Source organism: Etheostoma spectabile, chromosome 8 (genome assembly GCF_008692095.1).
Source record: "Etheostoma spectabile isolate EspeVRDwgs_2016 chromosome 8, UIUC_Espe_1.0, whole genome shotgun sequence".
Classification (NCBI taxonomy): Eukaryota; Metazoa; Chordata; class Actinopteri; order Perciformes; family Percidae; genus Etheostoma; species Etheostoma spectabile.
Window position 1 is genome coordinate 3,818,816 of NC_045740.1, and position 13,338 is coordinate 3,832,153.

General features: G+C 39.5%; 1 protein-coding gene across 2 annotated transcripts in view; it reads right to left on the bottom strand.

Annotated features, from left to right (window-relative positions):
- LOC116694354 (PDZ domain-containing RING finger protein 4) overlaps positions 1 to 13,178 on the bottom strand; it is a 195,291-nt gene extending 182,113 nt beyond the window's left edge. Inside the window, exons 1-2 of one of the 2 annotated variants that reach the window (XM_032524069.1) lie at positions 12,406 to 13,178; positions 12,150 to 12,245 (exon numbers count right to left, since the gene is read on the bottom strand). In XM_032524069.1, the coding sequence (XP_032379960.1) occupies positions 12,150 to 12,245; positions 12,406 to 12,825 (516 nt within the window). In that variant the 5' untranslated portion in view covers positions 12,826 to 13,178. The remainder of the gene's footprint in view (positions 1 to 12,149; positions 12,246 to 12,405) is intronic. The other variant, XM_032524068.1, reaches the window with a different exon arrangement.
- Between the last annotated feature and the right edge of the window lie 160 nt (positions 13,179 to 13,338).

The following is a 13,338-nucleotide window of genomic DNA, read 5'->3' on the forward strand; positions in this document are numbered from 1 at the left end:
GATTGCCAGTGAAAGTGTGTAATGTAACATAATGTAGAGTGACGTCACACATGCGCTGTCCATTGATATACAGTCTATAGTTGATACTAATCTCAAGTCAGTTCACACAGGAGAAATATTTACCAACACACTTGCTTTACTTGGTTTCTACCTAATCTGCCAAACAAAAGCCACTTAATGAGAAACACAGGCCGTGCAAAAACAATGTGTTCTCAATGTGGGGAGGTTGCAGCGGGGCCAAACCCAATCTGGAGCGCTGAGATAGAATCAGATGTAGTGAGCGATTGGCGTTGCTCTCTGTTGGTACAACCAGACGGAGGTCTGGTACCAACACCAGTGCTGTGACCTCAACATGCTGACTCAACACCACCAGCTGTACTGTGGTCCAATAGATCTGCTCATTGCTGGCGGTAGTTACACAAACACACACACACACATGCAGATTGCTATCTGCCTCCTGCTCTACATGGTGGAGATCAATTAGCAGGAAATTAAGCAGAGAAAAACTGAAGTATGTGTACTGCGCTGTGAAAACAGTGCAAATTCAAATGAAACACATATCCAGGCTGCCACACCCTTGTGTGCTACTTAAATGATGAAAAAAACATGTTTTTTTACAGTTATACGCCTATTGAGGGAAAACACTAACATTAGTTTCTCTTACAGCATTTCCACAAGTCTCTTTGCAAGAAGCTCAATCACCAAAAGTGGTTCTTATATTGAACCAAAGTCATCACAAATTAAAAAAAACTTTTCCTTTTAAAGTAATGAAAACAGTCCATGTATAATCCAGTCTTTGCTCTCACTTAAAGGACAACTCTGGCCGATTTTTACTGAATCTTGATCGCTAGTTATCTACGAGTACTGTTATTAGGGGGGTTTTGTTCTATTCCACAACTGGTGGCAGCCAAGAAATGTAGCAATGCACTAGCAAATACTATTAAAAAAGTTAACAAGGGAGGAAATGCATTTACCAAGATTTTTAGACTTTACAAACTCCCCCAATCTGTTTTTGTCATAGATGCTGAATGTTATTATAACTTTATAAGAAAACGCCACACGACACCTTTAACAGTTTTTGGAACTGTGTAGAAACTTTGACATGGTGACAAAGGGGCAGCATGTTGCAGGAAACCTGACAATTATCTTCTACTAAGTGGTATATGAAGTATAAAACTATTTTATCATGTAACTGTGAGCAGGACAGTATACTTGAGGATTCCCTTCAAGTCAGACTTCAGTCACAAAAATGCCTCAACTCTTACTTGACTGCAGTGAAACTTGACTCCCTAGAGATCTGATACACTCCCCAAGAGCTAAAACAAATCATCACTAATAAATCTGGCAGCTAATTGGCAAAATTATTTCAACTTAAGGTCCACCAGCAACCAGACCAACAGCTAAAGTGAGTTGTTCAAAAACTCTTTTTAGTAACTCTGTGTACAAAAATGATATGTGTTTGTAGTTTTTAAAATAGGGATTTTGATGCTATCATAGTAGTGCCCCCTAGCACTCCCATTCAAAAGGCCACTTGACCCCTGATGTGGGTAGATGTCGCCAGTAGTCGAGCAAGTGAAACTCACTCTGGATGAGAGAGATGTGGTTGGAAAGAGATGGGATTTTATTTATATTCCCAATTAAGGCCCTTAGGCAACTATTAACAAAATCCAAATTAAACAAAAATAAAATACTTTCTCAAAAATAAAAAGTAAATGACATGATAGTCATAAGGATCACAACATAAAAAAAAAAACATTGTTTCCTAATGACCTACATGCAAGTCATTTCTGAGGGTATACGACAGACTTACGTCCTACACCCTCAACTGCTAGACTGTATAGGCCTGAAGCCCCCCCTAAAATTGGACCATACCAACTCTACAATGCAGGGGTGGCTCAGGTGACTAGACGGTTTAAAAATGCTACATACAGCCAAAATGAATCTAATATACTAGACATTTACACACTAAACAATTCACATTAACAACAAGGAATGGCTAGGTTAACAGGTGGGATTAATAATGTGCTTGTTAACATAAAAGTATGGACTCACTAAATAAACATATTTCCAGGCATCATTCCAGGTCTGTCTTTGAGGGCCAAAATAGGTAGCGTACAGCTACCATGACGGCAGCCATGTGCCCCATCACAGACCCAAAAAATCTTAAAAGTGGTGCATCCATCTTAATTATACTTTTAAACAAAAGTTTTACTCGGGTACATTCACAAAAAGGCCCTAGGTTGCATTTTGGCGAGAATTACACTTTAAGGCTTTTCCTTTTAGACTCCAACTGAGACTTGCCATTAGAAGTTTTCAAAAAAGTAAATAGTGATTTCGTTAATCCCACATGATGATCTATGACACTATAAATACAGACGATCGTGTATTCAATGGTGATGAAATGACTGCATAATGCCTAAGATGTCAATGAAAAAAGAACATTTATTATGCTTGTTTCCTTTCAAGATATTGAAACTATTATGAGCTTTATCTGTAGGACAACAGCAATCAGAATGAATATTCATACTTTGCAAGCCTATTTAGCTAATTAAAAACATCCATTAGACATTCCTTTCTAATTTCTAGCAATAACATGAAGGCAATGATTGGAATAGAATTAAACAGCTCTATCTGGCTGCAAAAATAATACTCTGAGCCTGTTGCTAAATAGTTCCTAAAAAGTCACGCTACAACGGGCAAACACCAGTCTCTGGCTATGATAGGAAGGAACACCTTCATTCTCCGTGATGTTTAATGTTACTGTTCATATTATTATGAAATAATGGGGATGAGTCTTTGAGACAGAAATAGGGGAATAGAATCTATATTCATGACGCAGCATATCTGGAAGAGGAAGTCTGCATTTGTACGAGGTAGAAATTGAGGAGCAGTGATTATTATTTTGGCTGCTCAGGGGTCAAACAAAAAACAATTTGGGAAGACAAGCAAGAGAGATTGGTAAATGTGCAAGATAGACAGGAAATTAACTTCTTCCAGAAAGCAATGGAAATATTTAAATCATGTAGAGATTTCAATGTTGGTTGGTCGGTCACTTTTGTTCAGACTGAAATATCCCATCAAATATCATCAGACATTGAATTGTGATGAGACATGAGGCTTCTGTTTGGAACACATTCATGTTTCCCTCAGGATAAATTGTAATCTAACTTTTCTCTTAACTTTACATCTAGCGTCATCAGGCCAATGTTTAGATACTTTAGTTTGACTAAATACCTGCTCAATAAGCAAATATTAACATACTAACACATTAAACTAAGATGCCAAAGATGAAAGACATTATACCAGCTTAACATCCGCTTGTAAGCATTACCAATGCAACCATGATAGTATTCTAGTCCTGCCATTTAGCTGCAAACTCTTAAAGAGTTGGTTCAGTTATATATATATTTTTTAAATAATTTGTCCAGACATTGCCTTGCTTTAACTTGTTTTTATAAAAACTGCCCCAGAGAAAGCTGATTCTGTGAATCTTCTTAAAGAAAGAGGACATTAATTCAATTTTCAGTGTCGTTCGGACCACAAACAAAATTCCTCCTTTGTACTAGGATGAAGGTAAACATCTCAAAGATGGATATCTTCAAACTCAGACAAAGAAAACCAAAACTGTCTGCATGACTAGATACCACAAGAAGAAACTGACTGATGAACCAAAGCAATTTCTGCCAACATTTGCTTATGTGTGTGCGCCTGCATTTTGTATGCTACTGTGTGCAGATCTAAAACAAAAATTTGTACAGCTTTTCTTGCACTCAACAATGCCTGACACAGGCAAGTGTTGGCCTTCAACATAAAATGAGAGCAAGGATTCAAAAGGGTAGGCTTGTTTTGATCCCTTGTCTTGGCAACTGCACAGTGCCTTGCCAGTGTTTGCTAATACCCTGGATGCACCTGGCATTTATTACACAGGCTTATCCCTCTCCTCAACACCTCCTTAATGTACTGCATCAGTCTCCCACTGCATGGTTGTTTCTGACTGACTATACGGCAGCCTCTGCCCAGATATAATTAAGTTCTAATCCTCCTGTTGACAAAAGCAGAGGCAGACTTAATTCAGTGCAGATGAATGTGCAGTAAACACATAATGATACTGCACTTCCAGTTAAAGGCCAAAGGTTAGATGTTTCTTATCAAACTGCTTAATTAACCATCAAATAATTGATTATTAATAATACTGCCATTACACTGGCGATGGCCATGTTGTGTTTAACTTGGCAGGAGAGCACTGGCTCTGGCCACAACTTTACCTCATTTACACACTCATTAGAAGCTGCACAGAGAACCCTGATGATAGAGTAGAGTAGCCACGGCTCTGTGTGTGTGTGTGTGTGTGTGTGTGTGTGTGTGTGTGTGTGTGTGTGTGTGTGTGTGTGTGTGTGTGTGTGTGTGTGTGTGTACATGCAGCTGGTTGTGTATGCTGACTCAAGGCTTTCACTGTAATCTCCCTCTAACAGCTGTAGGTTAAGCCACATGTTTATCAAGACTAGAGGAAAATCAGTAGGTGCGTGTGAGTTCAAAAGGCATGAGGTCACTGACTAATCAAACCTCCCAGTGATGGCAAAGATGGGAACAGAGGGGGCGCCTGAATTTAGATTGGACCACAGAAATTTAGTTGTTGAATCATCTTTACAACAAGCCATTTTCTCATCACGCTAAAAGACAGAAGAGAGCATTTGGTTGCACAAGAGCGCTCATGTACATTGGAGCGTTCCATGACATCAGTTACAAGTGGGGTAGGGGTAATACATAATCTGTGCCAGTTGTGTACAATAGCTGTGTGTTAGAATATATATAACAAAAGTTACAGTTACAAAATATGTCTGTACATATGTATGAATGTATGTCTGTGCATGTGCATCAGTATAAATAAGCATGTACGCTGTGGGATGCCTTAAAATACCACACTAGGAAGTGACCTGGAAAGTTCATCAGTTTCTATTCAGCCTCCCAGTTTACAGCCTCTTTGACACTAGGCTCTTTTCCAGATGTTGGCTGATGAATTCCGAACTCGAGGCTCTCACTTCAGTTCACAGAAAAGGAGCAGAGAGCGATGAGCTACAGTCATTAAGGTTTGAATAAAGCCAATTGTTCTCCTCCCGGATAAGTGAAATGATAAATCACTCCAGTCACCGAAAGCTTCCTGCAGTACACCTGAGAGGGAAGATACAGTGTAGGACTGAGCTGCAATACATGAACATCTGCTCAAACCTTGTTCCTCGGAAAAACAGCAGGGAAACTGTCGGCAGATAGAGAGAAAGATCATACTGGGACCATATTGTGACAAAGAAGAAGCAAACGCACAAATCAAGTTTGTCAGACGCAAATACATAGCTTCACAAAAGATAAAATATAGTCACTGCTATTTGTCGAATGCTAGGAGTGTGATATCTGTACAGGCTGCAATTATCAATTTGTTTCATCATTTATTTATCTGATTAATAGTTTGGTGTATGAAATGTCAGAAAAATGTAATATATGGCAATCACCCACAGGCCAAGGTCCAAAAGTATTCAGTTACAAAGATACCAAAAATATGATCAGAGTTGAGAAGTTAAAACCTGTGAATGGTTGGCATTTTTAATTGATTAATAGATTGTGAATTTTCTTTTGATTGGCTGATCGTCTGGTCTGGCTACACCACCTATCTATTCTGGGATAAAATAAAAACTATGCGCTAGCTTGTTTCTATTTCTTTAAACCAATCAAAACCGTCCTGGCTAAGACTAAGCCCTGAGAACAGAGATAGTGAGATGGGAGGGACATCTAGCTAGCAAGAGACACGCCAGATGTTGAGCTTTCTCCAAGCAATGTATCCGTTGAGCCAGAATATTGTGAACCAATGAATGCCATTCACCACATTTTAAAGCAAACAAAACATACTATAAGTATTATTATTGTAGAGCTGTACCTCTAAAGGTTGAACTTCATTCTGTGTTTGTTGAATTACTGAATTGTGGTGCATTATACAAATATTTTGTTCACCCCATTTATATAATTGAGATAAGAGTAAATATAAGAAACATCTCAACAAAAACTGACCATTATTATAACCTTCATTAAAAAGAATTTACTGCTGGCAGCTGTATTGGAATGCATTAATATTAACTAAGTGTATCTAATAAACCAGCAACTTAAGGCACATACACACATAAGGGCTTCTGTGTAATATGGTAAAGGTGTGACGAGACCTTGTGAGATTAGAACGTTAATATTTCAATCAGGAGAGACATGTTTGCAGATATGCAAAAAAGGTTTATTGTACAGCATAATACAATTTACAAATTCTTTGGAGATTAAATGTAAAATGGAGTGTTCTTATATATTAGACTCCATCGTTACACTAATAATTCGTATACAGGGGTAGAGAACCATCATAACCCCCCCCCCGATGTAATCTAGTCACAAGGGGTGGCGACAAAGGAGCCCGGAGACCAGACTGAAGGAGGCTCCAGAACAGTCAGCTGGAGTAAACGATGACTGGAGGTGGAAGGGCAGGTGGAGGGTTGCACGCTTTGCCTGAAACAACAGCTGATAGCAAAGGGAGAACAAATTTAAACCAGGGTTGTGATTCTGTGATTGGCCCTTGAAATTAATGTATGATTCTGATTGGTTTAGCAGGAAGGTGAACGCCTCCAACAGCTGATTTGATTTAGGAAGACAGCATTGATTAAGAGTTAGGTCTTCCTGAAAGAATTTACGCTGAGCTACATTTCTTGTCAAGGTTAAAAGTTGTCTTGTAATATCAGTACACAAGTGAGAATTACATTGTTACTACTGAGAACTAATTCACATTAAATCAATCAGTGCCAAATTTTGGTACCTGAGAGCACGTATAAGCTTCTCTGTCCTCTCTGCACATTTCACATAGAGCGGTCATGATAATTAAACAGGCTAAAAAAAAGAACAATAATACACAGGAATAAAAGTTAGAGTGCAGTGTAAGAAATTAATAAGTACTTGATTTAATGGATTGTAGGGACGGGTTTGGGAGGAGAGAGGGGCGCCACAGTTATTAGGTCTGATGAAGTTAGGTAGCCATTTGGGTTTGTGGTAAAACCTTTCCCAGTGGTCATTTTTCATTTTGTGACTTTCAATTGAATAAAAAGACAATTTTTCTGGTAATATTTCATCCTTAAAGTTTTCTTTAAAATAGTGTTAAAATCTTGTCTCGTTCTCATGAGCCCAATCTTGTGTCTTGTCTCGTGAGCCGAGAGTCTCGTCACATCCCTATAATATGGCTGTATATTTTACTCTGCTGATGTTTTCAACAAATGCATCTAATCAGGAACATGATTTGTCATGAGAGTGGGACAATCAAAATAGTTCGCCTGAGTTCAGGTCACAATGATTTACTCTCCAACCTCCACAGACCAAACTAACCAACATCCCACCAACATTTATCCGGACCTTTCAGCAGGTAGGGAAAAATTTACCTAGAGTGCTCCACTTTTACGAGTGTAGTGGTCTTTCGACAAACAGTTTTCTTTTACACACCTCCTGCCTTAAACAACGACCTGGACTACTTGAGTAAATACATGCAAACACACCCACAAACAGACGTTAACAGCAAAGCGCAAAACCCACAAAAGGTGCATGGTTTACTCTACAGCCAGCCACTGCTCTTGGTTGGTCAAAAACCATAACCCTGGAATCTGGAATATCCTTATCTCTATATTTGAATAATTAGAAAACAGGGGCACTTGCCAAGAGCTTTGCAAAAAACATTTTGCTGCCAAACCAACACCTATAAAACTAAAAAAAAGAGAGATAAGCAGCAGTAAGACATTAAATAAGTCTAAATGCTGCTAAAAAGGTATTGCAAAGTTATGTGCTAAATCAAATGTATCTGAATTGATAAATCTAAATTACTGCATGCTGTTTTAGCAGCCGTCTGTGTGTGTGTGTGTGTGTGTGTGTGTGTGTGTGTGTGTGTGTGTGTGTGTGTGTGTGTGTGTGTGTGTGTGGAATTGGAGAGGCAGTCCCTCTCTCACAGGCGAAGGATAAACAACTGCCATGTAAATTCTGGGTAAATGACGTCCCAAACAGAGCAGAACAGGTACTGAAAACACCACCAGAGAGCTAAAGCACACAAGACATGACAGCCCCACGTGTCAACAGAAGTTTAAAAAGGACTGTTAGATCAACTGAATTTCCCATTTTCAACCAATCCCATTTTCTTGATCTGTCAGCTGTGAGAGACAGGCAGCAAATGGTAAAGCAATGACTTTAAGCCATTTCATCTGAATGCAAGCATTCTCTTTCATTTTCAGTAAAGTGCTTTGGGGAATTGGAGCAGAAAGAGACTATGAAGCTGTCTAGACAAGCAGTTAAAAGATGTGTACAACTGTGCCCCCAACTGATTTGACCATAAGACATCTGTATTTGTTTGCAGCGACATATAAACTTTTTTCAACCACACCAATACCAAACTTTAATGGGGAAAAGATATTCACTTGTTTATCATTATATGTTAGGGTTCAGTCTGGACAAGAAAAGCATCAAATAAACTGACAAAAGCAGATGTCCTAAATCTATCTTTTCTCTTGTCGTGAAGCAATCTTTTCATGTAATCTTTTGTTATTGAGTGCCTGCTTTTGTCCCCGTCTCTCATGCAAGATTGGATTTTGATGAGACCGATACTCGAGTTGTGTACTATCCAATCACTTTCTCACTCTACCCTGACCCTTTCTTTTCTCTTGATCCGAACAAAAAGGAGAATTAGCTGGAGCTACTGTCCTCTCACTCTCAGACAGGTGAAAGGGCTACACTGTTTCTGTCAAACGCCCTTCCCTGAAGTGTTGCAGTCACAGTCTGGGTCAGCAAAATAGATTTTAATTCTCCTGTGCAGCAGACACAAAAGCGTTGGCAATAAAGGATGAAATGAAAATGTCCATTGTGAATTACATGAAAATGTTCCTTCATTCCAAACTGACTTCAACTTGTGAATTTGGGGGATGTTGGCTGAAGACAAGGAGGAGGATTGGGACTGTTTTACCTCAATTGGGGTTTCATTTATGTATTCATCAGATTTTAAACAAACATATGGACAAATGGAGACAAGTGTATGTTTTTGCAGCGGTGACTAATCCTGTTAGACCATTTCAATGCTGAGTCTTGCGTCCATTATCCTTTTTCAACATAGCAAAACAGGCTGACTCACACACACAGCCACCGAATGCCTTCGCTGTCAGCCCAATGAACCTATCAGCTGGATCTAGATCTCTGAGGTACATGGAAAAATATGCAGTATATTGCATTAAGTCACAGTCTCTGTATTTCTCACACACACACACACACACACACACACACACACACACACCATTGACAAAGAACAACTGACATCTGTGGAACTGCTTAGTTTCTGGAGCCACTTCAACAATAGACTCAAAGCTTCTTTGATCATGTTTTGAACAATAACGTCATTGTCCACAAGCCACTAGGGGTAAAAAAAAAGATGAAACCATTATGCAAGGTGTAACTCAATTAATTAAGCCAACCAGCACACCAATTAACGATCGCTAAACCTGTCCCCTGAACAGCGATTTTCCAATAGCTTAGCAACGGCAGGCCTGTAAAGCTTACTCCACATAATGAAACGGTGTGCATGGGACAGTAATAAGACAGATTCTAAACATTTAAGAGTTTGGAGGGTGGTAGTTTTTTTTTAGCTTTTCCAAAAACAACAATTAATTGTTAGGAACTGAATAAAAAGTGTGCTTAGCATGCCCAGCTAACTATATGCATAAGTAACAAGTGTAGCTCCAAAATCAAAGAACTTATTATTAACGCTAGCTAACTACATTTTTTGTGGGGTAACGGATTGCGTTAGATTTATTTATTATTTTTTTTAAACTGGCCCAATTGTGTGTATTATAGTATCCCCAATGGTGTGGAAGCCAGTCCTGGACGCTAAGTTAGTACATCAGAGTTTAGGGTAACGTTAGCAGCTCCAACCTGCTCTTTATTCATCAAACTCAGCCATTCTTGAGTTAGCGTTGCGGTTGCCAAATTCATCAACATACCCAAAGCCATTATCTCTGGTAAAAGTGAAGCAAAAACATTAAGCATAAATGTAACCTCTGTATTGCAGGTAGGCCCATGCATTTCTATAGCAAGCATCCAAGTTAATTTCATTATATATCCAACCATAATATGAAGGCTAATTAGCCTACTTCCAATATACTGTCAAAACAATGACACAGCGCTATTTCAATGTCCTCTACATAGTTTGTGGGTAGGTAGTGAGGTTGTTTGGCTATGTTGCTTCAGCCTCAGTCTTTTCACATTACGACAGACACTTTTGGTTTCAACCAACTCACAAGTTAAAGCTAAACTTAATTACCTAGCTGAGGCTAAATCTGCTCACCATGGTTGTGTTGGGAACCATTGTTTTTGAAATGCATGTGTGCCATGTTACAGTAAAGAGGCTCAGAGGGTCAATTAGGCTTTCAATCCACACAAAGAGACCTTGAGTGGGACAATCCATAACTGCTACTGGGATGTTTACTGGTCATCCAACTCTGTTGTCCATGCAGACAGAAAGACCATCACTTTTCCAACAAAGTTGATATCCAATAAACTGTAAAACAATGTTTGATGCACTGCAACCAAGCTCTCTCAAGTAATGGAAAATCCATTTGGAAAGCAAAAGAAGAAAACACAGTGAGAAAACTATTAAACAGGCATTAAAGTGGGTTTTTTAGACAAGGAAAAGAGAGCTGAAAATAAATGCTTGGTGTGTTTCTGCCCAGCCCTGGCAGAGGAGAGAGAACAGTTTTCCACATAATTTAAAAGAGTCTGTTGCACTCACAGCGTGTCGTAGGCAATTAGAAAGATACTTTATTTGACCGTCACCTCGATTAAACCCATCCACCCCCAGCAGCAGCCCAAACAACAGTCCCTGACTGGATGGTTAATAACACAAGCTGTTAGGATACCTTGTTAGCTTACTAAAACAAGAACTTTTTTTTTTTAAGATATAAACATGGGGAGATTTATAAATGATTCCCTGCAATGGCAAAGATTGATGAGTAGCAAGAAATCATGTCCATATAGTTTAGTCTGTCAATTACATATACCAAACACAACATTGAGAGTATTTAGTTTTCTAGTATTTTTCATTTTCTAGCATGGCTACAGCAGGCATATGCAAAAAGTCCATATGGGGCTCAAGGCATTGACAAAGATGCTTACTCATATACTGTACTGTCCGTAGAAACTATCATAATTTGTAATATAGAGCACAATTTCAATGAAACCTCATCTTATTTTTCTACTTGAAATTTTTGGGTTACATTTTTCTTTGCAAGGCTGGACTACAGTTGGGATGTTGTGATTCTAAGTGAAACGTGATAAAGTGTTCTAACCTCAAACTTTCCAGAAAAGGAAGGACACAACTCAAATAATATTCATAATGATCAGTTGAAACCCAAAGACAATGATAAAGATCACTTCAGATAGATGGATACAACAAGTTGGAATCCTCCACAGAAGTCAGGGGTGTGACAAAGCGCCAACTGGGGCACTGAGGAGATCACACATTGCTGGCAAATCCATACACTGTATTGAATACACACACACACACACACACACACACACACACACACACACACACACACACACACACACACACACACACACACACACACACACACACACACACACACACACACACACACACACACATTTTAAACCTGGTTTTAATAATAACAACAAGTAATTCTACAATTAACACATGCTTGCTATGAGAAAAATAGGCCACAACATAGCAAATGACAACAGAGTGTAAGGAGAGAGCATGCCACTTCACTGTAGCATTTAATGTGATCTAATTTACACAAATAATCGTCTTTCAGCAGGGTTATAATTGAGCTATGGCAGCAGGTGCAACAAAGTAACAAGAGGCAAAATCCTGGTGAATCAGAGCTCTGCTTTTAAAAACACCCAATCCCTAACATCAACAACATTGGGAAGTTTCTCAGTGGACACCAACGATGACTGCCGCTGGGCATTTCCAATACACACAAGTTTGGGTTCTAAGACGTTTATGTATGAGCCATGCATGTTTCCACCACTTAAAGGGCTAAGGATACAGATACAGAAGCTGTGCGCAGTGAGTGTGCACTGCTTACCCCAGGTGCGTAGAGCTGCTCCTGTGGCGTTCGCTCTGCGCATGTTGCTGTATCTGATATCTGGCTCTGCGTGTCAGCAGCTGTTCTCACATCTCTCTAATTCAACCAACAAACACAAAAGTGTGTTAATCCGCCTGTCATTTACAGGGTATTTAACATCCAGTCTTGACTCAAAGTGAAACCATTAATCATACTTTTCCAGGATTAGTGCAGTTGTTGCACCACATTCACGCATCAAATAAACCATCCCTCTCACCTTGTAGTACCCAGTGACTTGCTCTGCAATGCTGCTGATGTGCAGCATGTGTTGGTGCAGTCTCCGTTGGTACTTGAGAGCCGATAGCCTGGCCTCGTTTTGCAGACTTGACACCTGGGCTAACAGGGACTGCTCCCTCCTGTTCCACCTGAGCCTCGCCATCCGGTTTTCATGCTCCAAAGTCGCGCTTCTTTCTTCCAGCGCATCGGTGACCGTGCGGAGCGAGTCCACACAACAGTGGTCCTCTTTGTTAAAATCCTCACCGGACAGCAGGAGCCCGCATCCTTTCTTACAAACACCTTTACCCCGAGGGCCAGTTTGGAGCTCGGTTTTCGACTGCATCCCGATTGGGTCCTTTTCCGCGGAAGAAGTTGGGCAATCAGCGCACATATTTTGCGCAGGCAGCTTTTTCCTGTGCATTCAAAGAGTTATGAAAAAGTTATTTTATAAGTCTGAACACATGAAAGCGTAAACACTAAAAGTTTGACCGGCCTGCGCAACTCAAGTTGAGCTGAGGGGCTGCGCCACTTCTCGCACGACATGAGATGTTGCTCTGAGGAGTGAAATGTGTCTGAGGAGAAAACTTCAGCCTTCTGACTCACTTCTGCTCTATCTGGTCAGGGTCACTGCATTTTTCCTGCTGTCACATAAACTCATATAATGTTTTAGACTTTAATTTAACTTCAGATGTAAAACCATCTTTACCGGTAGTTGTTTAGTACAGTTTCATTTAGTTTTGTTTGATTTAATTGTGTGCAGCTGTGATTGGTGCTGTGCACTTGATGTGTGTTGTTCAACCTCACCAGCAGAGGTCACTCATTCTATCACACACTTTCAATTGTTTTCCTACAAGGCCCTCAAATTGAGATTGAAACAAGTCAATTTCACTTCATGAATATATATATATATATATATATATATATATATATATAT